Source organism: Diospyros lotus, chromosome 14 (assembly GCF_014633365.1).
Source record: "Diospyros lotus cultivar Yz01 chromosome 14, ASM1463336v1, whole genome shotgun sequence".
Lineage (NCBI taxonomy): Eukaryota > Viridiplantae > Streptophyta > Magnoliopsida > Ericales > Ebenaceae > Diospyros > Diospyros lotus.
The window spans coordinates 6,811,499-6,838,811 of record NC_068351.1 but is presented as its reverse complement, the minus strand read 5'-3'; the positions used below and the strand labels follow the sequence as shown (position 1 = coordinate 6,838,811).

The window sequence follows — 27,313 nt, the reverse complement described above, 5'->3', positions numbered from 1 at the left end:
AGAACCATATGACTATCTTACTGATTCATTTTTCTTATTTTTCTTGTCTTTCCTTGTATTTTCCTCACTTCAACCAAAGACAACTTTGGAACAAGTTTGGAAGGATCTTGGCAAAAGAGAAAAATAAAAACATTAAAGTTAAGAAAATGATAGGTAAAGAACCAAGAGACACTTCCTTTCCTTTCATTGGCAGTACCAGGTGGTTTTCCCTTTTTCCTTCAAATACTATCCATTTATAGAAGATGAAAATTCTTGGCTGAGACTACTTACTCTTGTCCTTTCCGTTCAGGCCAAACATGGGAAAAGGAACTTTTATATTTAATTGTTTCTTGTTTAGCAAAAGCCTTCCAAACTAAATAACTGTTAATGCCTGTATCTGCATTATGTACATTTTGTGTAAAACATTTACAAGCAACTATCTTTGTTTATTTATGACAAAATAATTCCCTTTGGTTATTTGTTGTCTTTGACAAAATTACAACAGTTTATGCGAAAGAGTTTGTATTGGGGAAAAAAAAGGAAGATACAAAGCAAGACATGCTTTTGAATTTAAAAGCATGTCCAGCAGAAGAGAAGTATCATGAAATCCAACAAAGCTAATTGAATTTTTTTTTTTTTTTAAAAGGTAACAACTCCCATGTAATTGAGCTCTGAAATATGCCTTGTTTGTTCTTGGACAAGCTTAGAAATATGAGTTGATTGGGATCTGAAAGAGTTTGGCTATACCAGTAGCTAATCAGCAGCTTGGGAAGTAATCATTGATGAATCCATCAAGCTTGGATAATAACACACGGATGTGTTCAAAGGCAACCATTTCAGCTCTTCTATAGAAGCACTAAGTTATTCCAGAAAACAACTAAAAAGACCAGTCACTTTATATTATTGTCAGTAAAGGGTTTTATTGACTATTTTTTTTTAGTTCAATAATGCAACTTGAATGTAGGAAAATACAAGACATTTTTTTGCAAAAAAGAAAAAAAAAAGAAAAAATTTCAATTGTTTTGTAGGCATTGTATTGGTCATTCCTGATACGGTAAAGGTGAAAATTCATAACATTTTAATGGAGCCTTTCTACTTTTCAAAGGCTATTCTCTAGGTGAATAAGGACTATCCTCCAAATGATCAAACTAAATAGGATGCTTCCAGATAAAAGATATAGTCATAAATAAGAACTTTTTCTTTTTTTTTTTTTTTTGGGGGGGGGGGGGGGTGGGCCGTGGGGGTCAATAACAACTGGCCACTTTGGCATCTACTTGTGCAACTATAATGGGATACCCTCAGCTACCAGTTTGAATGAATTTCCTATTTGTATATTTGCATAAGTATAAACTCACACTTCTTTACCCCTACTTCATTTCTACTTATAACTGGCAGAACTTCTAATTCAGTATATAAATAACAAATTCCTAGGCGAACAAAGATACATACTCATACAAGTGGAGAACATTTAAAAAGTAGCAATCTTTATACTGGTAGATGGAAAACTAAAGAATCCTAGTTGATAATAAAACACTGTGCAAAAGTCAAAACGTAAACATTGAGTATGATATGAGAATATCTGTGGTCTATGTTATTGAGGCTGAGCCAACTTTTCAAATCTAAAATGCCCTAGACATTATTTTATTACTTAAGTAAACTTAGTTCTCATAAACTATACAGAAAACTAATTAAAAATGCCAGTTTTACAATAAGTTCATGTCCTCATTCCTTTGTGTTATAAATTGGGAGCACTGACAGCCTTTAAACACACCCAAGAACCAATCAAACACCCCTCAACACACTCACAACTCTCCAGCCAACACAAACACCACACTCGAAGAGAATCAACAGAAAATATATAATTGTCATGTACCTAGAAGTATAGGAGGGTCAATGCTGTAATAGGAATATAATAAAGGGGGTAATCTTGTAATAGGTTTATAATAACTATGAGGATATATTTTTAGCAAGTGGTTAGGCTGTTAGAAGACAAAGATGCCTATATAAGGCTGCTGTTAGGGGTTTGTTCGCAGGCTTGAATTAAAGAATGAATTTCAAACTCTATTCTCTCTTAATTCTCTCTCTCGGTTCTTCTTCTCTTTCCTCCTCATTTCTCTCTGTTTCAGTTCTATATCTCCGTCCCTTTCTGCTTTCTCTTTCCTTAATCCCTCCAAATTCCTACCACAACCCTAGGGCTGTGACAATAATCAACAGAAACAGTAAATGAAATCACATAATCAAGAAATGCAAACCAATCAACCAAATGAACACAATGTTTATCCTGGTTCGGTTCCCTTTGAGGAAACCTACATCCAATCTTCAAGAGCCACCAAGAACGATCTTTATTGACAGAAACTTGATCAGTACAGCAGTTTCCCTTTTCTCTCTTTTATCCCGAGTACATCCCAATTGCTTTCCCAAGATTACAAAGCTCTAGCCTCTCTCTCATAAACAATCAGCACTCGCACACATAAAATGAGAAATCTACCTCTCTTGCTACCCCTTGCCCTCTATTTATAATAGTGGGTGGATATCCCAATGAAGACTATTAAATATTTACAGTTTAACCCCCCAACTATCACTAATTACAGATTAGGATATAAACATCTATTTAATTCTTCATTGGCCCTAAAAAATGCACTGTTTTCACTGATCTTCTTATCCTATACTCTAGACAACTTTTAACACTTTGGTAACTGCTCAGGAGCATTAAAGGACCTACACATCTATGGGGCCATTAAACCAATATCCAACCTTCAGCTACAGCCCATAATTTTCCCTCAGGGTGATATATCTTTCACTGGTATACCTCTTCATTGTCATTTTGTTGTTTTTGTTCCCTAATGAAGAAACAATTCAATTAGTGAAAAGTCTGTTTAACAGAAACAATTCAATTAGTGTTACCTCTAGGTTTCCTTCCTGCCTCTGTACATCTATTACATGTGATATGTATATGTTAACTATCATATTTGATGACAAGATTAGCATCTATAGCTTTCTTTTTTTCTTTTTTTTCCTTGCATAGTCATATATGAATAACTCCACCTATGGATTTTTATCTATTGTCAGTCCCAAGCCTAGATAAAAGAGGAGGGACAGCAAAAAACTTGTTGGATCAAAAAACAAAAGCAAAAAAAAAAAATACATCACTGTCATATATGAACCAAAAGCTAGAATTCATGTAGCTAACCTTACATAGTGAGTGAAGGCTTGGTATGTTGTTTTGTCTATGTCTGTGTGTGTAGGAGGTCGAGGGCCCGGGGGGGGGGGGGGGGGTGTATTAAGATGCGTGATTTGCGATAAAAATGATTTGACCATGTGACAAAAAAACTAATAGAGACACTTATGAAGACAGTAGAAAGAATGGAACAAGTACTTGCAAAAGAGAAAGAAGAAGATCAAGAAAAACTTGGTAGGGAAGTCTTAGGTATGATGTAAGTTATAAGGGCCTTGAAAAATACTTGGTCATAGATAGAGATGATTGTGTTATGTCATTTGTATTAGATTAGAAGTTATGTAATCAAAATGTATTTCGTATGCTTGTATTGGTCTGTTTCCCTTATTTGTTTAAGAATTAAAATTAGAACACTTCTAGAAAGTATGTCTTCTAGAAGGGTGGCTGACCAATTAAGTTAGTTATGTAGTTCGGTCAGCCGGGCTCACATCCCTATAGCTTATAAATAGGGATTGTGGGATGAGGAGGGGTTAAATCAGAGTGTACGCTTCATTCCGAAGTAGGATTATTCTTCCGTTTCTATCTTGTGTACTGGGATTGAGTGAGAGATCAAGAGTAAGGCTAGGGATAGTCTTGTAATCTTGGAATTCTGCTAGCTTTCAGGGTATATGGGCTGGGTAGGATTCAAGTGCTCTTTGTAATCATCCTAAAGGCGTTTCAAGATAGTTGATTGGGTGACGTAACAGCAGTCTGGATGTAGGTCTCACTTTTGAGACTGAACCAAGATAAATCCTTTTGTGTTATTACTGTTTTCTTTTATTCCTTGTTTGTGTTATCCATATTGATTGTGTTCTCGGGTGTGAGAGTGAGGAAGTTCAGTTATTGAGTTGTGAGAATTTGTGGGAGTGTTGTGTACTTCTCTAACAAATTGGAAAGCTAATATTCATGTAGCTGACTTCACTTAGTGGGATTAAATTTTTTTATTTTTTTTTTTTTTTTTGGGGGGGGGGGGGGGGTAAGTGTAAAAGATGAACCCTAGCGCGTAGAAGATTGGAAATCAAGACTCAAGAGAGAGAGAAAAATGTACTGAAGATTTATTCTAAGAATGAATAATGACAGCCTTGCAAAATACTTTAAATAAGCTAAATATATATACAGTCTTATAACCGAAAGAGAAACTACTGCCACAAACATTAACCAAATATAACAGCAACACAAAACAGAATGAATGAAACAAACATAAAGAGAATGCTATCTGAATACAACATTCTCTTCAACACTCCCCTTTAAATCATGCTCCTTCACTTGTTCTGCAGAAGAAAACTTTTTGTGAAATGCTATCATTGCTGTACACCGTTGAGTACTAGTATTGACAGGGGACCAGGCAAGTCTAAGTTTGCTGCATAACACCTGAAATCTGTCCCTTGGTAAACTCTTGGTTAGAATATCCGCCACCTGGTCAGATGTAGGAACATAGCAAATTTCTACTTCACCTCTTTCAACTTTTTCCCTAACAAAATGCATATCAACACCAACATGCTTCGTTCTTAAGTGGAAAATAGGATTTTTAGCCATGCTTTTGGCTACTAAGTTGTCACACCACAAAACTAGAGGAGAAATAATCGGATAACCCAACTCAGCAAACAAAGATTTAAGCCATAAAATTTCCATTACACCCAAAGCAACAGATCTATACTCAGCTTCCCCTACAAATCGAGCAATAACTGACTGCTTTTTAGAGCCCCAAACAATAAGATTTTGACCAAGATACACACAAAATCCACTAGTACTCCTTCTAGTGACTTTACATCCAGCATGATCAGCATCAGTAAAAACTGTTAGACTCAAATTTCCAGGTGTGGATGAGAAAAATAAACCAAGACCAGCTATCCCCTTGATATATCGAACCAATCTTTTGCAAGCCATCCAAAGTTGACTCTTAGGTTTGGAAGAAAACTGACTCAACTTATTAACAGCAAATGCAAGGTCAGGTCATGTATATGTCAAGTATTGGAGAGAGCCTATAATAGTTCGATATAGGGCTGGATTAGGAAGATCTTCACCTTCATTTGTTAAGGAAAGTCCAGCATTCATAGGTGTGTCGCAAGGCTTACAATCTTCCATACCAGCCTTCTTCAATAAAACCATAACATATTTAGTTTGGGTAAGATAAAGACCACATGCATTTCTATAGGCTTCAAACCCTAGGAAATAGTTGACAGCTCCTAGAGTTTTCAAGGCAAATTGACAATCACGAACATGAATACAATCCTGAAGAGCAGCAGAACTAGAGCCAGTGAGAAATATATCATCAACATATACAAGCACAAACAGCACATAATTAGCTATTCTTTTTATGAACAAAGAGGCATATGCAATTGAACGAGCAAAACCCCGGCTAAGTAACACTTCTTTCAGCTTATTAAACCAAGCTCGAGGAGCTTGTTTCAACCCATATAGGGATTTTATCAACCGGCAAACATGAGTGGGCTTTGAAACACTCACAAACCCTTCCGATTGTGCCATATATACTGTTTCTGCCAAGTCACCATTTAAAAATGCATTATTCACATCTACTTACTGAATTTCCCAGCCAAAAGACACAGCTAGAGAAAACAAAACCCGAATTGTGGGTGCTTTAACCACTGAACTAAATGTTTCAACATGGTCTACGCCTGGATTTTGTAAGAAACCTTTAGCAACAAGTCTAGCTTTATACTTTAAAACAGACCCATCAGGTTTAAACTTAACTCGGAAAATCCATTTGTTTCCAACCAAATTCATATCAGCTGTATAAGGAACCAATTCCCAAGTGTGATTCTTTTGTAGAGCATTGTACTCTTCTTCCATGGCTTTAACCCATCGTGAGTCTAAGAAAGCCTCACTAACGGATGTTGGCTCAAGTGAGCTCACTAATAAATGAGGAGAGTTGTGAATAAGTTGTCTAGACTTAAACCAAGTAAGCATAGGGTGAATTGATGGAGCTGGAGGAGCTTTAGTTGTAGTAACCTTTGAGATAGGTGGAGCAGAAGGTGCAGGAGGTGCAGAAGACAAAGAAGATGATGTGGTGGCAGCAGGCAAACTGCCTGATGTATGCAGAACTGGATCCGGAGAAGGAGCAACTACGGGACACTGATCAGAAACTGAAGGATAGACAATAGGAGAAATAATAGGATGAAGAAACTATGTAGTAGGATTGTGAGATTGGAACTTTGTAGATGATTCATCAGTACAAGGAGATGAAGAAAAGACAGTCAAATAAGGAAAGTCTAGTTCATTAAATTGAACATGACGAGTAGTGTAGATGCAACCTGATGGATGAAGACATCTGTAACCAGCTTGAATAGAACTATATCCAATAAAGATACACTTAGTTGAATGAAACTCAAACTTATGTTTGTTGTAAGGTCAAAACAATGGAAAACATGCACAACCAAATGGCTTGAGCAAATGATAATTAGGAGGTTTTCGATACAACAACTCAAAAGGAACCTGAGATTGAATAGATGTGGAAGGTAGAAGATTAATCACATGAATAGCAATGAGGAAAGCTTCTACCCAAAACTTTAGAGGCATTTTAGCATGAGCTAATAGAGTCAATCCCATTTCAGCTATATGCCGATGCTTTCTTTCAACAATTCCATTTTGTTGATGAGTGTGAGGGCATGAAAACCTAGGCTGAATGCCATTGTTATGAAGATAGGGTAGACAAGCACGATATTCCCCCCCATTATCTGTTTGCAAAGCCTGAAGTTTGGTTTGAAATTGATTCTCAACCAGTTTATGAAAGGTACTGAAAACTGACAAAACATCTTATTTGAGCTTTAAAGGGTATAACCAAGTGTATCAAGTATAAGCATCTACAAAAATGATGTAATAGCAAAAACCTTCCATAGACAACATGGGTGTTGGTCCCCAGAGATCTGAATAAACAAGCTGGAAGGGACGAACAGTAGTAATTTCGTGAGAAACAAAAGGAAGTTGATGCAACTTACCTATTTTGCAAGAATCACAAAAGGACAAATTGGAAGATGAACAAGAAATTCCAATTTTATTCAACACTTTTTGTAATACATTCAAAGAAGGATGACCCAATCAATCAATTATGCCAATCTTGGCAACTACTAGTGTTTTGAGCTACACAAACATCTTTGGACATTTCATGAACAAATGAATCCTATCCTTTACATGTTCTGAAAACATTACATGAATTAGATGAAATATTAGCTGAAGGAACTGAAATTTGCTCTAGAGAGTGGGCTGGAGTGCTAGTTGCAGCGAAACAAGATGCTGGAACTAGCTGATATAACCCATCCTTAAGTTGGCCCTGTAGAAGAACTGCCCCGGATCCTTTGTCCTTAATAAAATAGACATTAGAATGAAATTCAGCTACCACATTATGATCTCTAGTTAGTTGAGAAACACTAAGAAGATTTTTATGTATACTAAGAACATGAAGAACATTAGGAATACAAAGAAATGAATTTGGAGTAGTATTTAATACTCCTGAACCAACATGAGTAATTGGCAACTGCTTACCATTGCCTATAGTGACTTTTTCTCCACCATGATAAGGCGAGTGAATAGACAGATTATTAAGGCTTTAAGTAATATGATTTGTGGCTCCCGAGTCCACAAACCAAGCTGGATCAGAAAGAGATGATTGAGGAGAATTAAACTGAGGAGATTAGTATGGAAGAAACTAATCCGAAGATCCATGAAACTGTGAGCCTGTCACTGAACCAGTATCATTAGTGTAGGCTCCATTAGGATCACTAAAGGTTGCCATGTAAGCACCTGAATCAAACTGATTTCCAGGATTAAAATCTCCAGTAGGTCTACCAGCAGTAAAATTTCCAGTAGGCTAATTATTCACTCAAGTAAAGTTACGATCAAACCTGTAATAGCACTTATCCACATAATGTCCTGGTTTACCACATAGTTGACAATATAATTTTCTATTTGAAAACCTGCCTCGACCTCTACCTCCTCTAAATCCTGAACCTCCTCCTCGTTGTGCATTTCCACCTCGACTAAAGCCGAAATTTCCATTGCTTTGATGTGTTGCCATATTAACATTCATATTAGAAGACATTGATTCAAATTGTAGAGACGATTGAGGCACATTTTTAGCAGCCAATCTTTGTTCATGCATAAGCAACAAATATTGAACCTTTTCCAGATCTATCTCGTCCATCTGATATGTTATTAAACTCACCACAATATCCTAATCTTGATCTAGACCGTTTAGAATAGCAAGAAGCACTTCATTATCACTTAGAGGCTCTCCTATGGCTGCTAGAGAATGACTTATAGTCTTAATTTTCAAGACATAGTCATTAATTGATAAACTTTCCTTTTTAACAGACCTCGGCAGCTGTTTTAACTGAAAGGATTTAGCAATGATTTGTCTTGCATATAATTTCTCAAGATAAAGCCATACCTTGGCAGACGATTCACATTGAATCACCTGCGCTAATACTTCCTCGGTAATTGTAGAGAAAAGTCATTCGAGAAGCAGTTGATCATATCTAAGCCAATTCACATATTCTGGATTCACCTCCAAGTTCGTTGCTGCATTGTCGCTTGTGGAGTCAGTTATGTATTTCGAATGAGGAGAAGCTTTATTCAGGAACGACACTAGATCGAAGGCTCGGACTGTGGCTAAGATCTGAGCCTTCCAAAAGATATAGTTCTTTGAATCGAGTTTCAGTGGAATGAAACTAAAGACTTTTGATACTGCTGTGAAATCGAATTGAGACATGGACGAAACACTCGAAGTAGATCGAACAGGAGGAGAGGTAGAGAAAGAATGATTCTCGTGAATAGACGCCATTAGCAGGTTGTTGGCTCTAATACCATGTAAAAGATGAACCCTAGGGCGTAGAAGATTGGAAATCAAGACTCAAGAGAGAGAGAGAGAAAAATGTACTGAAGATTTATTCTCATAATGAATAATGACAGCCTTGCAAAATACTTTACATAAGCTGAATATATATACAGCCTTATAACCGAAACAGAAACTACTGCCACAAACATTGACCAAATATAACAGCAACACAAAACAGAATGAATGAAACAAACATAAAGAGAATGCTATCTGAATACAACATTCTCTTCAACAGTAAGTAAAGAGCTATGAAACACCAGTAATCCAGTTTTCCTTGACATTTATTTACTCTTGAGATGGAAGCCTCTACATAATTTTTAAATTGATCAAGGCAGCTGAACGCTGATAATTGAAGTTCACAAATATAACCCCATTTATATCATGACAAATTTATACAAAACTGTCATTTTATGCCACTACAACAATAATTCAAACTTAATCCTGCTAGGTGAGTGTCTTTTTATACTATTTGTTGGACGAGATCAAGAAGATTCAAAAGTCAAAATAGGAGACTGATAAGATAAGGATAAGTCATTATCCTTGTAGAGTAGTAGTTGTAAATTTGTATTTCAAGTTTGTATTTTAAGTTTGGTTTGTTCCTAGTTTTTTGGGAGATAAAAAATCCTAAATGTTCTCCTAAAATGTAGGAGATAAGATAAGGGACCCTTGTGTATATATTCTTCCCTATTCCTCGAGAATTAATTAATCAAGCATTCTGTTTTTGCTTGTTTCACTGTTTTATACACTTTTTATTGGCAAGCTATCTGATGTTTGTCTATGAATACAATTAAGAGTTCATATGCTTCAGTTACGTGCCACAAAGACCAAATATCTGCCTGTGATGTTACAGGGACATGTATGATTAAAGAACAAGGAAAAATGAGGGTTCGCTAGCAAAACCAGAAGAACGGCATTTATTGAACAAGAGAAAGGCCCAATACCCAGGATTGAACAGAGGAGACCATACGCAAAGCCTGTAAGGCTCCATAGGCGGATTTACCAGTCAACCAAAAAAATTGTCAGATGCGGATTCAGTAAACGCCACATTACACAAAGCCTAGAGTTATGGACAAATCCAGTATTTGTTTTGGTATAAACATTGATATCGCCAAAGGCCATGTCCGGTTTACCATGTTTCTGCACAACAGAACTATCTGTCAACCATACTGCTTTTCCATTAATAAATTGCATATTCAAACTAGTAAAATTTGCATTCGTGTCATAGAAAAGCACAAACCCAGGGTTTTTTTCCCATAACTCCCATGGTCCAATCTTCGCATTCACACAGATATACCAAATGATCAATTAAGACACAAGTTATAGAGCCGCATGGTTTTAACAGAATTATTGAAAATGTTGATACCAATAAGCTCACCTGTGGATGTACAGACCTGGAGCCATCCTCGCTCCTCTGCAACCAGACATGCTGAAACGGCTGGGTCGAATTATTCACCAGTATCTTAAACTCGTCCTGCGGCCGAGGGATTGACCGTATATGAAACGGCACCTTCGCCTTCGGCCCCATGGTTCTCTTATCCCTGGAAGCCAACTTCACTGCGGACAAAGAATTCGGCACCTCCCCCCCATCCTTCTTCTTCTTCTTCTTCCCATACACTACCTGAAAGCCACTATCGAAATCCACCGAACTCGTCATTGGCACCCCGGTCTCCTCTTCCTTCCTTCTCAGGCTCCGAAACTCATCCACCGACACGTCGAACCTCTCGAAAACCTCATCGTTCACGTTCACCAGCCAGTCGTACGCGTCGTCAAGATCCTCAGGAAAGCCCAACTCTCGACCCCATAGATTAGCCGACGAGCCAATTGTGCCGAGCATTGATTGGGAAGCGTCGACAATCTCGTTCACCGGCGCCCGGAATTCATTGAAGTTGCGATAGAAATGGAAGTCTTTATCGGACGGTATGCCCCGAGACGAACCAGAAAGTTTGGCTAGAGAAGTCGAGAGAGGGCCAGCTGCGAAGCCCTGTAAAGCCTCGGCCTTGTGCTTCGTGGACTGAGAGGGGTCGATCTCCATGGCGCCGATGCTGGTATCGATCAGCAAGGGTTTTCGGGAGTGATTGGTTCAGCTCCAACAAGGCTCAAAATCTCATTGGTAGGGTTTTAGGGTTAGGGTTTTAGAGTCGGTTAGAGGTTGAGCAGTTGAATGAGAACGAATACGTCGTCCTTGATTTGTTTTGATTTGTATTTGGCTTTGGCTCTCCGTGCTCTGAGCGCCTCTGCCTGCGTTCTGTTTGTCATGCTACCGGTTGCCCGGCGTAAACTTTACACGTGCGTAATTGGGCTTTTCTTTTTCGGCTATGCTCTTCTATTTTCTTTTTCTTTTTTAACCCTTGTGTTGGTAATTAAAATAGGGTAAAATTACTAAAAACACAACCAAATTTCAATTTATTTTAAAGTTCATACTCGTCTTTTATTATTTTATTAGGAATTAAAATTTAATTTCAATTATGACCTTTTATTATTTATATTTATTATTTATTATTAATCGTTAACTTAAAAAATTAAATTATGTTATTTTGTGGTGGTCAGAACTTATTATCCAAGAGTAAAACTTGCATTATTTTTGTTGTGAGTAAAGTTACTGTTATCCATATAGTATTTGCATAGACTTTAACCCCTTAAATGATAAGTTCTTATTACATCATTGTATTTATCAATTAAGTTATTTAACATGACTTGACATATATGGTTTAAGTCAAAAAATAAAAATAAAAACATCTATAATATAATGAATAATCAAGATATTGACCATTATGTCTCTTATAAAATATTATTTACTTTAGATTACAAAAATACACAAAAACGAATACTCAATTTTATCATACAAAATTTCTTTTACAAAATGAGGTCACATTTCTTCTTTGGATCATGCTAATGTGATATTATTCCTCCTCACAACCTCTTATATTTTTTTAATTTTTTTTTTAAAGATATTTCTCACCATTTGTTATTTTATCATAAGTTAATAACTAAATTAAATTGGTGTTTTCTCAATTAAATAAAACTAATGTTTTGCGATGACAAGGAATGCGGCTACCAGTAGGCATGGGATGGGGTCGTCGATCTCCTCTTCTTATTCTCAAATTTTATCGTTCATCATCACCATCAATGAGAGGAGAAGAGGCGAATCCCAAATCCGTAATTATAGAGGACAAAAATAGATTTTTGTTGAAGGTTATTTTAGTCATATTAAAATATAACTGTGGAAAGTAAAATTTCGGGATGCAAATATAATTTTTTTACGTTCTAATACTTTGATCTAAATATACTTTTACTAAAATACCCTCCAACTAAAGATAAATTTATACTTTTTCTCGCTTTTCACAGCCTTCTTATATAATTTTAATTAAAGGGTTCTTCTATTATATGTTCTTGTAGAGTAATAAATACATTTTATCTTTAAAAAAGTGTATTTATTATATATTTTTAAAATTTAACATATTTGATTAATTAATAATAAATTTATCTTATCCTTTTGCAAAATAAAAATAAAAAATAAGGTCATGCTTAGATGGATGGAATACAGATGGAGAAAGTGGGATGAAAATGGAACTTTCACAAAATATTGTTTTGTTGCTATGAAGGAATTCTCAAATTGATAAAAAAAAAAAAATTATCATAAAATAGATGAAAACTTTCTATTTTACTAGACGACTGTTGTGAATACAATTTTACCTTTAAATTTTGATTAAAAATATATTATCGCATATGTAAGTCTATCTTAAATTAACTTTCACCTCTTCATAAGTTATTTTGTGTGAAAAATCATTTCAAAATAGATTAAACTACCGTTGTCACTTAGCATTACTAGAAATTGTTATAAGGTACGTATTCCTCTTTATTTTTCATATTTATTTTTTGTTTGATATTTTCAAATTTTTGGTGTGGTTCATCGTCCTCCACCACCAAGTGTCATCTCAATCTGATGATTTAAATTCAATGTTATGGCTAGATAAAATAACACATCTCCTTTAATACCAACACCACATTTTTTCTTTTGCACTAACACCACCGCCACCAACCCCTTTCTCTTTTGTCACCATAAATCATCATTAGCAATAGATTATCATTGGCAATTTTGACCAAAAATGATTTTTTAAACATGTGTTAGATAGTTGTATATTTTTTGGAATTAAAATTTGTTTATAAGATTTTTTTAATTTTTATAATATAAAAGGCTATTGTTGTTAATTGATTATTTTTATCATTTTATTCCATTAAAATTAAGGTATACCAAATATAATAATAAAATTGAATTATCATTATATTTATGCTTGTACCAAACATAACGATAGGGTAGAATAGCCATTCAATTATATTCCTATTATATTTTTTTACAATTAAAGGTATATTTGTTACTCTTTATCACGTATTTTAAGGGGCACATAACAAAAATAACCCTTAATTAAACTCTTTAAAATAAACAATAGTGGCCCCACAAGCCTTTTTTTTCACTTTAATTAATTCCACAAACTTATGACTTGAATGCATATTGAATTATTAACACCTAAAACTTTATACATATATTTTTATTCATCTTGTCTATAAAATGATGAGAAGATATTAGAAAATACATGATTGACAAGCTCTATATATGAATGAGACTTTAGCTTATGTATTTGGGATGTAAGTAGAGAGATTTGACAAAAATATGTGTTTCAACGACTATCAAAGAAGGATGATGGTACCTTAGTGGTTTATCACCATTAAGATTTACATACTGAATAGGAGGTGTTGACGTCAAACAATGATAGTTGGTTTAACATAATTACCAATAACAAAGCTTGGAATGACAATTTCTTCGATTGGTTTGACTTTCTCAAGGTCAATCTATATATTTGTTAAGAAAAATTAAAGATATGATAGGCATTCATTTATGGGGAAAAAAAAAAATACATAGCCACCAATGCCTTTTGTTGTGACCCTTATGCCCAATATTAACTAATATCAAGGTGGTCGCAAATTAGCTAATTTAAGTCGGGAGGAGGGATTACATGAGGATTTAGGATTATTCTATCCTAAATTTGAGAGCTTATCAAATAAGAGTATATCACTTATCTTGAAATTAGATAATCTTGCAAATCAAATGTGTATTAACTATTGAGTGTATTTTTTTCTATTATTTTTATAGAATGGAAAATTTAGAACTAGTTATATTACTCAGTAATTTCAAAACTAAAATATTTTAAGATGAATTTTCTTACAAAAATTATTAAATTGATTCATAATTTATTTAAGAGCATAAAATATTTTCTAAAATAGTTTGTGTTTGGGTAAAATAGGCTCAACAGCCCATAAGGTTTCATATAAATATAGAAACCTTCCATCATTTCTCAAAAATTACAAATGATACCTTGAAGTTAAAAAGTTGTAACAGTTGGCCTTTAGGCCTGAAACGATCGCATTTAAATATTTAAAATTATCCAAAATACTTTAAAATTGTCTAATTCACTTGTAATTTATTGGTTCTAATTTTTCTTTATCCATATATAGTTATATTTAGTGACTCATTAGACACACCGTCCCAATTCATATACACACGTACACATATTTTATTTAATTATCTAGCAACGACATTATTTGTGATGATGGTTTCTCTAGCCTCTCTTTCTTTATATATTTTTATCTGCTTCTATCTTATGATTTTTTTTCACTTTTATCATTTTTTTTATATCCAATGATTTGTAGGCTTAATAATATCACAATTATCTTATCTCTTTCTCTCTCCCCCTAAACGATGGTGGTGACTGCCACTGGTATTTTTTCTAATTTTATGTTGAGAGAGGAAAAGAAAGATGAAGCATATAAAATTTTAAAAGTCAAGAATTAAATTATTTATTAATGTAACGTTTTTTTTTTTTTTAGATAACAAGATAACCTGTAGCTACTATTATTTGAGTGTGCACTAGCTAAATTCATGGCAATGTACAATATCCCAAAATTATGCGCACCTACCAACAACACAAAATCCATGCAGTCAACTTACCTAATTTACAAAAAAATAAAAGAAAAGAAAAGAAAAGAAAGACACTAATTATAATTGATCTGAACCTCAAGGCATCGAATGCAATTAACTCTTTGCTCTTTTGGTAAATTACACTAACCATTAATGAGTTTCGATAAAAGACACAAACAGCCTTGATATTTAATAAATAAAAAAAACTCCTTCATAGATTAAAAAAAATATAAGAAAATAATTTTACCTTTTATCCTTAATTTAAACTATTTCCCCCTAATAATATAAATGGTTGTCTGTTTACCATCAAACTTTTCCATTACTGAAGAGCAATTATGTCTTTTTATTTATTTCACATTTGTCTTACTTTTTGTTTATTCATTTATTTTTCAATCCAATTTTGCAATAAACCCAACCTATCACCAAATCGATTATACTTTAAACCATTATTGACCAATTTGCAACAAACCCCAATGACATTGGTAAACTCACATCTCTTTATGGTTTGGAGATGAAAAATATGTCTTTTTCAACAATAAATAAATCCCATTGACAATTGGGCTTCATATCGCCAATGATTTTTGTCTTTCTTATTTTAATAACTAATTTTTTATATATCTTTCTACACACAATGATTTTTGTTTTCCTTATTTTAACAACTAATTTTTTATATATCTTTCTACACACATTCTTAATAGCCTTATCAACAATATGGTTGATAAAACTCCATTATCGATAGATTTCATTTTTCACCTCAACAATCATATTTTTTATCTTTCTCTCTCTCTTAACAACCCAATCAATGATGAGATTTTTTTAAACCTCATTGCTAATGGGGTTTTGACAACCTTATTATTATTGATAAGTTTTGCCTTATCTATCTTCATTTTTTTTTTCTTTTTATCTTTTTGTATCTTTCTCTCATTTTGTTTTCTCAATGACTTTGTTTGCAATAAGAGAAGTTTTTAATCTTTATATTTATGTGTCTCTATTTTTCTCTTCATCTATTCCTCATTATCTATTTTTTTCAGCTCAAAGGAACCAATAATAGGTTATTCTTGAAAGAACTCGGATCACTAGATTCTATTGGTAAAGAAATTTGATTTATTTTATTTCACGTGATGATGATCAATGATGGTTAACCATTAAGTATTTTTTATTTTTATTTATTTGTAATACTTAAGGGAGAAAGAGAAAAGAGATAGGGACTTTTTTTTGACATTTAAATAAAATTAACAACCACAAGGAAATGCATTTTTAGCCCTCCACGGACGTAGCACGATTGGTATTCAGGTAGTAAATTATAGTCAATGATACAGATTCGAGTCATAACAGTGATAGTGTGGGGATTTCATTTTCTTATGGGATGATTCATTGTGGGCATTATGTACTATGTCTCTTATTTAAAAGTTATCGTATATCGTAATTTACCTTTTTCACGTATGTGAAATAATGTTTGACAGCCTTAAAGTGAACGAATTCACCTTTTGCGGCCAAGGGGAAGCATTTTTTAAAATCTCGAAGAAAATTTTTGTTATTTTTTAAATATCAGAGATACCTTATTGGTGCCGTGTAATACGCCCTTGCTTTTTCGGCCGTCCAAGTATTTCTCCACTTGTCTCGAGCACGCCGTAAAAGCAAACCACTAAAAAGACGAGCAAAGCTGCAGAATTCATCATCAATCAATATATTTGGCATCGGAACAACGAGATTTGGTTCAAAGCACTTCAAATTCTCAGTTTGTATCAGTAGGGTTTTGAGACATTGTTTTGAACCAGTGGGAGGGTTTCCAGTCCCACCTCCCCCAAGCGAATTGCGCATCTTTTCCTTGGGAAGATGAGGTAACCATTTTCCCTTCTTATTCTTATTCAACTTTCTTGCCCTAAAATTAGTTCATTTTTCTTGACAATGTCACGATTTTTAATTAGCCCGAGTATGCCACGTACTTTTTTTTTTTTATTGGTTCTGGATGAAGAATACGAACTGTGTATTGAAGATGGCTAATATATGAAGTTCGAGAGGGTAATGAGATTATGCAGTTTGTTTCATTTGAAACAAGCAGTTTTCTTTTGGGGGATTTTTGCTAGTTATATTCCCATCAGCTAGCAACGGCAATGCTGATCCTTAGTGAGGTCACCCGTAAACAGACTCTTTGCAGAATAGTAAGGAAAAAGCTGTTTACAAATGCACTATCCCAAGCCTCGTGCATTGAGGACGCCTACACCCTTCTACTGGTGGTACTATGCCCAGCTCAAATTCATTCAAGGGGTTTAGCCGATAGAACAGCTCATGTTAAATACATGCATATATACAAGCAGTAACAAGCTATATATTGTTATGTATTCACATGGTATGTGGTGTGTCCATACATTCTTATAAATTGACATGCACACGCATGGACTATATTCATTCCATCTTTTTATTAGCATGGACTTGCCTTTGGTATATAACTGCATAGTGGTAATTTGATATGGACATGCATTATTGTGGTACTCTGTAAATATGCATGCCTGTTCCGATGATTGAGGACATTTTTATATCATCCTCATTTATTTATTAGTGGACTCATGGAGTTAGTTCATAGCCAAGCCAGGGAATTAATTACTGGATTAATCTGTTTTTGTTTCATTTGTGCCATCATGAAGTCGCCATCCAGAGGTTCTTTGGGCTCAGCGCTCTGATAAGGTTTACCTGACTATTTCTTTACCTGATGCAAAAGAGGTTTCCATCAAATGTGAGCCTCAGGGTATATTTAGTTTCTCAGCTGTGGGTGTCCAGGGCAAACCATTTGACTTCAGTCTGGAACTTTATGGGAAAATAGTACCTGAGGTGAGCTCCTTCCTTCTTACACCTTACCTTATTTCATACGTGGTTATGCATTTGTACATATCTATTATGTTTCTTTACGGATTAAAGAAACTAAAAACAGTAATTGAGGTTAAGCTATTAAAGGTAGAGGCAAACATTTCCACTGAATGTTATTTATAATAGTCCTTTTTAATGTCATTTCTTAAGGCTCTGTTATGTTCAAAGCAGGATTGAAATGCTTACAGCTGATGTTTTCAATGTCTTATAGAAATTTGAAGTGTCTAGGTTTTTTTCTAATTTTAATTCTTATTTCAAAAACTATTTTATTGCTTTGGAGTCAGTATCAAGATTTTCTTATTGTTCTGGAGGTATTGAACCTCAAAGACTCTGGAATTGGAATTCTAATTCCAGAATTTCAATGAATTATTGTGTTTGGAATAAAAAAAGTGCATACGAAAGAGGAATTGGAATTCCATTTGGTCTCAAACTCTACAATTTGAATTTCAATTAAAATGGTTTGGAATTGTTAAAAAAGAATGGGAATTCTTAAACCCTACTTATTCATTTATTTTATTTCCAAAAATATCCTTCCCCATTCTGTTTATAATCTCTCTCTCTCTCTCTCTCTATATATATATATATAGATAGATAGATAGATATATATACAGAGGGTTTGCTTATCCTCTCATTTTCCTTCTTTTACTCCATCTTTGTGATGTTAATTTTCTCTTATCTACGAAGTTGTGAAAAAATACTTGTCAAAATCATATTTTTAACTTATTTTAATTAACATTTTGTTTTAATTATAAAATTTTAGTTGATAAAATGTCATGGTTCTATCTTTGATGGCTATTATTTTCTGTATGTTTATTATTATTTTACAATACAAGAGTATGTAATTCAAATCAATTGTTTAATGTTGTTGTATATTAACCTTTTCTTGATTGGGTTGTTAAGTTAATATGATCAAACTACTTATTTAATGCCATTTCCTTATTGTTCCAAACATAAGAGCTGGAATTCAATTCTAATTTTTAGAGTTTTGTTTCAAACGAAAGAATTAGAATTCTGTTGGAATCATTAAAACTATGGAATTAGAATTCTGATTCCATTGGAATTGGTTCCAAACAAGCTATTAGAAATCAAAATGGATACATGTTATCCACGCAAAATTTTCTTTGTTGAGTGACTACAAAAATGTAAAATCATGCTTTATCATTTTATTTACATGGGGCATAAATCAATATTGAGAAACCTAAGCTTACAAAGTCTACACACTCCCTCAAATTGGTGCATAATACCTTCTATACCTTACTCACAATCAAGGGCAAAGCCTTCCAATATGAAGATGCTGTGATAACCCAGGCACCCACCCAGCCTGTCAGATTGATGCTGTTACTCATCCACATATCTTGACATACATGAGAAGGACCTTACATTAACTTAGGAAATCCATATGGTTGCTGGGTGATTTAGGGCAATGTGCAGTCAAGTCATCAAGACACCTACAAAAGGGAAGAGGAGTTTGGAGAGTGATGCCATGTACTTGGGGTTGCCCTGGATCAATTTGATATCAAATTATGAGATCTTCCAAATGAGCCGTATCAAAAATTTGTTGCACACTTGTTTTATGGTTTGAGAAATGAGAAGGGATGGAGACTTGATAAGAGATTGGGGAAAGAGTTACTTACCCCTTATTATAGGGAAGGGGGAAAGTGGAGAACAACACTCAAATAAGATGAGAGTATGTATTAGGCCTTATATTTGTGATTTAGTTGTAAGCATTTTATGCAATTATAACATTCCTTTTAAAGCTACAAGGGAATTTTATCAGATGGCTATCAGACCATTTTTGTTGTATGGCTTAGAATGTTAGACAAGTATGTGCTAACATGTCCAAACTATGGGTGTACCTAAGATGAGAATGTTATAATGGGTGTGCGGCCATTTAATAAAAGACTAAAGAAATGAGATTATGCATGATAAGATTGGAGTGACACATATTGAATAAAGCATGTGAGAGTTATGATCAGTGCAGTCAAAGGTGAGTGCCCGGCATTGGGCAATACAAAGCACTAGGGAAGCACCTTGCCTACTGCTAGTGAGGCTCCTTCACTCAGTGCTGCCTAGGCGAGTGCCTCTGCTGAGGCGTTGAGCACCACAAGCGCTCACTTAGGCTGTAACAAATCAAAATTAAAACAAAAATTTTAAGGAAAGTGAAGGATCGTTTGCAGAAGGCATGCAAAAGTTCTCTTGATGTAATAGGAAGAGTAAAATGAAGAAAAAACAGAAGAAAAGCAAATGCACCTGGCTCCTCTGTTGATTGCCTAACTGATTGAAACTCAACTGTGAGTTCCTCCATTTTGTTGATTTTTGGTAGTTTTAATTGACCTAATACCACAGATTTGAGGCAGGCAATTTAAAGGGCAATCGCTGGAGGTCAGACCAAGCCATCATGCACTGGAACCCTTGGCGCATGAAAGCGTGTGCTGATCCTTCCGGCGACTGCTCACCACTGGCTGGCTTGCCTGTGACAGGTGATGCTCCAGTGATCATCCCTGTTCTATAACTCTTTAGTTTGGTCTATCTTAGTGATAATCTCTACAGGCACTGTTCGGTACTTTACTTTCCCTTTTATTGCTCCAGACTTCTACATGTTTGCTATAACTATAAGCCTGTAACAGTGTAAGTTATAGCTTTATATATAATATTGTTTGCGTGCTAATATTTTGTATTATATAACTTTATATTACTTTGAATGTAACTTATATTGTGTTAATATTATATTGCATGTTTGTTTGCTTTTCTATAAGTATTCAAAATTGTTTACTTTTTTTTTATATAAATATTGAGCATTTATTATATAAGTTATGTATTATATTGTTTGATTATCTTTTTCATGTTAAATATATTTTTTATTATTATTTTTTTTGCTTTTTTAGCGCCTTGCTTCAGTCAGGCAAGTGCCTTTTTAGCGCCAGATGCCTTAGGTTATATAAGCTTCATAGCACCTCAAGTGCCCCCTTTCACTCCTGACTTTCATGGTCATGATTAAGATGATTTGGAAATGTTAGAAGGAAGACCAATAGAATCACCAGTGAGACAAGCAGGGTTGGCTTAAGAATATTTGTGGCCCTAGGTAAGAGTTACTTTGGTGGTCCATTAATAATATAAATAAATAATAAAAATTATTTAAAATTTACTTTCCTTGCTTTTTTAATAATATAAATAAGCAAAAAATGTGAAGAGTCCACAGTTAGGTTCTACAAATTAAAAAATCATCGATTTACTTTTGCTTTATTTCTTAATGCCCAGATCAGTGTGGATTCCCTAGATGAAATTTCTGCTATCCAAATAATTATTTTATCAAATTGTCCTCCTAAAATAACATCACTTATTGCCCCCTTTTTTTTCCTGTTGCGTTGCTGGTTTACACCTTATTATTCATTGCCTAACATTGGAAAATGATTCGTGGACTTAGAAGTTGGGGGAATCTCCTCATCTAAATGACACCTCACTATTCATTGTCTAACATTAGAAAATGATCCGTGGACTTTAAGAGTTGGGGGACCTCCTTGTCTAAATGGAACAACAAAATGAATAGAGCATAAACTCAAACAAAAAACCATCATGGAATAAAACTTCAAAGGATACGAGGCCTCATTTTTTTTGGGGCCCCTCTCTTTTGGAGGGCCTTAGGCATAGGCCTTAGTGGCCTATGCCTTGAGCTGGCCTTGGAGACAAGTGGATGAAATGGAGGAAATTTGTAGCAAAACAGGGAGAAAAGGACTATAGAAAACTTGGTGGAAAACCCCCTGACATGACATGTGATGTAATAACTTTATAGAGTTTATGATAATGGATATATATTGGTGGAGCTCTAGAATTTTTGTAGCTGATCCCCCCACCCATTGGGATTAAGACATTAGTTTTTATCTTTTGTTAAAATTTAATGTGGGTTATTTAGCTAGAGCACAACTGGAATTGTTTGAAGGGTGGAGGATTTATTTAAGGCCAAACAGTAGGTTTATGACTGTTTGGTGGGTGAGGTTCTAGCCTCTCTGGTATGGCCAAAAAGGATCCTTAATATAAGCTTTTGATGCTCAATGTGATGTGTAGGGTGGTTTGGGCGTTTTTGTTCAGGTATACTTGTGGTATTTGTTCTATTATGTCTTTTTATTCTTGGAATGGATGCATAACCATTTGATGTTTTATATGATAAACTGTTGGAATCCCAAAAAAGAAAAAAAAAAAAGAAATAAAGTGAGCTTAACATTATTAAACTTCAGGGTCCTTGGATTAGAAGTTCTTTTTGCTTAATTTTAAAAGAACTATATTCTAATGGATGGAGTGTTGCTGTATATGGTGCAGGGCTGTAAATCTAACGTTGGATTAAGGAATATACTTTGCTCTATTCAGAAGGAGCAAAAAGGTTGGTGGAAAAGGCTGTTAAAGTCAGAAGAAAAGCCTGCCCCATATATTAAGGTTGACTGGAACAAATGGTGTGATGAAGATGACGAGGAGTCAACTAATCGTAAGTCTATATAACATCTCCTCCTGTTTTTTTTTTAAAGGTATATAGCATCTTACACATGTTCAAGTTGAGTCATTCTCTAACCCTTTGACTATGTATTGACATTTGGATCTGCCCCATTTCCAAGAACTTATATTACTGCTACATTTTACATTGAGTTGCACTTTGCCCTCTTTTCTTTTGTGGAGGTGAATTTGCAAGTCCTGCCTGTATCTGATAGCTTCTTATAGTGTCCTATCATTGAAGTTTATGAGACCATGAAATTGCCATGCTTCTTTGTTTATTAAAAAGTTTTAGTATTAGAACTAACATCCATTTGTTGGTTGAAAGATGAAATAACTTTCTTACAGGCCACAGAGATGCTTTAGGGTGTTGGGTTGGTTAATTGCGTACCTCATAGTTGGGTTTACAGGGCATTTTGTGATGGTATTGTTGAGTGGTTTGAGAAAGAAACTAAGAAAGGTGCCCTCCTAGATGGAACTTTTGTTCAAGGGCAGTACCCTCCTATGCAGAATGTTTGTTCAAGGGCAGTGCCCTCCTATCACATTACTAAAACTATTTACTGAAATTTTCTGCTGATATAGTGTTGAATACAGTTAAATCAGTCAATGGTTTTTATCAATTCATATTTACTTGCACATCAGAAGTAAATTGGCCAAGTACCCTGCATTCATATTCTCCACACCCACAAGCACATGCAATTTCTTCTATGCTGTCGTTGGCTTGCGTTGTAAACCTGCAGCCTGCTGCTGCATCACAAAGAACAGCTTCATGTATCACCTTTTTTCCAGCCAAAAAATGCTTTTTTCCAAAACAAGTAGTCTAGCAGAAAAGAGTACCATCCTGAAATCCAAATCTTGATGTCTGCTCTCAATGATTAATGTTTTGCTTGGTTCTCTTTCTATATGTGCTGATTATTTTATTTAGACAATCTCCTGATTTCTGGTGGGAACTAAAATTCTATGCAGCTACCTGCTTGATAGCCATCAGACTACAATCCTCCCCCCTCCCCTTATCCCAAACTCTTCTCTAGTATCAGTCATGATAAAATTCATATATAGTTGACCTTGGCTTTTGTTTAATAATGCAATAGAGTTCCAGCCTAAACCTGCCTCCAAATGCAATCAGAATCATTATAGCCATGGCTGGTGCATGGTAAAACTAAAGGCCAATTTATTTCTACTATTTGGTTTTCCGTTTTTCATTTAACAATGGGTTAGTATCATGTTGCTTCTGTAGTAAGCTATCACAACTGGCCCTTCTCCGAAAAGGATTTTTATTGACTAAAAGAGTGATGAATAAATAGTTACTAGGTGATATCTGATGCTGAAATACTAGTTATTGCAATACTTTTGCAATCTGCGTGAGATGATTGATGATACCATTGATCATAACATGTTTATTTTTATTAATCAACTGATGTTTATTCAATGGCTGAAGCTGCAGCATGTTTTATTTGAAATGCCTTATAGGTTGCATATCATGTCCATAAGGTTACTTCAGGTCATCAAACCATTTATTATCTATTCAGAGAATTTGACACGAACATTTGTGTTTCCTTTTGCAGCTGATATTGCCTCCGATGATGATGTAGCGGTAATTAGTTTCCCTTGCTAATTTTCCTGAACTTAGGGCAGTTAATAGTTGAAATGCAATAATTTGAATGACCTTTCCTCTGCTGGCAGTATGCGGGTAAAGATGATGGAAGCAGTGATGATGAAGGAATGCTGTGTAAGTCTTAAATTTCCATCTCTTAAATCAAATCAATCTCTTTGATTGAAATGTTGAGTAATGAGTTGCATTGCTTTCTGTCGGGTGAATTTGCATGGTTGCCTTCTTACTTAACAGGCTATGTTCTCTAATTAGTTCAAAACCTATTCCCTGAAGAAGATTTCTTGTCAGACTGTTACCGATGGTTTTCATTCCAGAAATCAGCACTACTACTTGCGAGTTTCATGCTTTCCAATTTCATTCATTTGGTTTTCATTTAAAATGGGAAAAAAAAAGAAAAAAAAAGAAGAAGAGACAGAGATGACTGAGGGCCCTCTCTCTCTTCTTGCACTTCCCTTGATTGATAAATAACTTCTCTGTGAAGTCTCTGCTTATTTCTCTGTGGAACCTTACAGTTCCTCAAGCATTATTAATTTTGACATTACCATTTTTATGCATTGCAGATCTTCCTGACTTGGAGAAGGCCAGAGGAAACTAGTGGAAGATTAGGGTGCTAACAAGTAACAGGCCATGTAGTTTCTATGAAACCAAATTACCTAATTTGGTGCATGTATTGTGGTATGTTTCTGCTCATTCTGTCTTACAATGGCACCTATCAGATCTGATCATATGGCCAACCTGAGATTCTCCGAGTATCCAACCCCCCCCCCCCCCCAATCTTCTGCATATTTGAACATTCTCATAGTAATCTGAAAAATCTCGGCCCCTCATCTTTTTTTCCTTGCATCTTCCGCAAATATAAAGCCAAAACATGCTTATCTTGATACCTCTAGTTGGTCATCACTCGGTTGATCATCTCAGCCACCTTAAACTTTCACAACGCATGCTCGGAACACGTGTTCTAGTGTCGATTGTTCTTGCTTGGAAAAAGTGCTCTTCTTTTGGTTGTGCATGGAGTAAATTAACTAAGTCCAAGTAAAATAACACGCATTAAGAGTACAAAAATTCGTGTGTGGGTTTGTTTGCAGGAATATTTAAACCTTGATTGTAGATAGGGGTGTGCAATGATCGGTTTAAAAAGTGTTTTTCAAATCAAATTATTGCGTGTTTCAAACTATTCAAATCACAACTTAGCAGTTTGTTAGGGAATATAGGAAGTATAAATTAGCCACTGAAGTTTAGGAATTGATATACATTAAATTAAATTAAAGCAATATCATAGAAGATGAAAAATTACAAAACGTATAAAGTTTTAAATTAAAAGACACAATAATATGTTAATGTATTCAAGGTGCCACGACTATCAAGAATTAGTGGTTGTAGGGGTTCCATGAGCTTCAATTAAAACAGTATGAGCAGTTACCTTATCAAATTATAAAACTGAAACCGATTGTTATGATCAAATTTTCTAATAATTGGCAACTATTGTGATCCTTTAATAAAAGAATTACGGTTTGGGTATTTGGGTAAGTTGGATTTTTTTCTGCACATCCTAATTGCAAGTAAGATTACTATTGTTTCTTATTACGGATCCAACCCTTAAGAGAGTCGCTTGTGGAGGAACTATGCATGCAGGAGAAGAGACTTTCTGAAATGAGTGGCCTATAGCTATATGTATGATTGAATAAAAATAGACAAATGCCACAAATATATATATATATATATATATTTAAATTTTATTAACAAAAACTAATTTAGAATACATTAATTGTAAACTCTAAATAGTCCACGATGAAGTGGTTTTGGAGATTATATTAATGAAATGGATAAAATGAAAATGAATAAAAAATACCCTAAACTTTGCACACTAATAAATTAGTCATTGTACTTTATTTTTATAACATTTTTTTTAAATTTAATTTATCTTTTTGTCAAATTTTATTAACCAAAACTAATCTATAATACATTAATATAAGTCTTAAAATCACTTAATACTAAAATTAATATGAAATAGAATAAGTGGTAAATTACATTGCTACATTTGCGCTCTAATAAATTAGTCATTGCACTTTATTCTTGTAACCACAACTATTACTTTGATTTTTGTTAAAATTTAATTTAAAGTTAGCTTAATATAAATTTTAGAGTCACTTAATATTAAAATTAATTTAAATTCCACAATTAATTGATTTTGGAGGTTATGTTAATGCATATTAAATCAGTTTTTGTTAACATAATTTGTTGAAATATCGAAAGAAGGATTCAATTTTAATAAAAAATCAAAGGGAAGTAACTATATATCTTATAACAGAGTGTAAAGTTTGAGGAATGATAGTGTAATTTTTTTTTTTCAAAATAAACCTAAAATGAGTTCCTTTTGTTGTTTTTATTTTTTCGAAATGAAAATAAACAATAAAATGACTTTAATGTTTATAATAATAACAAAACTAAAAAATAAAAAGCCTACCCACAACAAAATTGCCAGAATACAGAACTGACATTCAACCAAACATTTCCCAAAGTTGTTTAGTCTTTTGTTGCTTTGACTGAGTGGTTTACCTTTCCTTTACTAAAGAGGAGTGTAATTTTGTGCACCCTGGGGTGACTTTACCCCAGGGGTAAAGCAGTCATTTCCTTCTTTCTAAAAAATGGGGTCCACCCCCGAACTTTACCCCGAGAGAAATGGGGTCCACGCCTAAAATGACTGTTTTGCCCCTGGGGTATTGTGCACCCAGGGTGCACAAAATTGCACTCACTAAAGAGAGTAAAAAGAAAAGCTGCCTGGATTAGTATTTTGGGGGCGTGTTTGGATGATTTTTTTAAAATAATATTTATTAATTAAAATATAGATTAAAAAATATAAAATATAGAAAATATTTTAAATTTTTATATTTTTTAATGTATTTGTTAAATTTATTTGACGACCCTTATAAAAGAACTCACATAATTTCTTATATGATATTTTTTATATATATTTATCTCTTTCACCTTTAAATAAGCATAATTTAGGCCTTATAAATAAAAAAATAACGTATATATTTTTTAGTGAATTCTAAAAAATTTAACAAATAATTTAATAAAAATCTTAAAATAATTTCTAAACTTATGTTAATCATTTCATATAATATTCAAAAAATATTTTAATATTCTAAAAAATTTAATAAATAATTTAATAAAAAGTTTAAAATACTTTCTAAGCTTATCTTAATAATTCCATATAATATTTAAAAAATATTTCAATCTTATCTTAATATAATTTTATTTTTATTATTTTAAGAAATGATATCTTAATAGCATAAAACAAATTGTCCAGAAATCAGTACAAGGTCCTTTGATTTGCAT

General features: G+C 34.0%; 2 protein-coding genes across 2 annotated transcripts in view; one reads left to right on the top strand and one right to left on the bottom strand.

Moving 5' to 3' along the window:
* Positions 1-11,283, bottom strand: part of LOC127789912 (protein RRP6-like 2) — a 39,369-nt gene extending 28,086 nt beyond the window's left edge. Inside the window, exon 1 of the mRNA XM_052319002.1 lies at positions 10,420-11,283. Within this exon, the coding sequence (XP_052174962.1) occupies positions 10,420-11,076 (657 nt within the window). The 5' untranslated portion in view covers positions 11,077-11,283. The remainder of the gene's footprint in view (positions 1-10,419) is intronic.
* A 5,318-nt stretch (positions 11,284-16,601) lies between these two features.
* On the top strand, positions 16,602-24,811 carry LOC127791163 (co-chaperone protein p23-2). Its single transcript, XM_052320992.1, has 6 exons — positions 16,602-16,859; positions 17,664-17,847; positions 22,198-22,360; positions 23,928-23,956; positions 24,046-24,091; positions 24,535-24,811. The coding sequence occupies exons 1-6, from the start codon at positions 16,855-16,857 to the stop codon at positions 24,567-24,569; spliced, it is 462 nt and encodes a 153-aa protein (XP_052176952.1). The 5' UTR covers positions 16,602-16,854; the 3' UTR covers positions 24,570-24,811.
* The last annotated feature ends 2,502 nt before the right edge of the window (positions 24,812-27,313 follow it).

Bases quoted from the DNA above. Each gene is read 5' to 3' on its own strand.
- LOC127791163 (XM_052320992.1), top strand. The intron at 22,361-23,927 runs GTAAGTCTATAT...TTCCTTTTGCAG, and splicing joins TGACGAGGAGTCAACTAATC to CTGATATTGCCTCCGATGAT. The intron at 23,957-24,045 runs GTAATTAGTTTC...CTCTGCTGGCAG, and splicing joins CCTCCGATGATGATGTAGCG to TATGCGGGTAAAGATGATGG.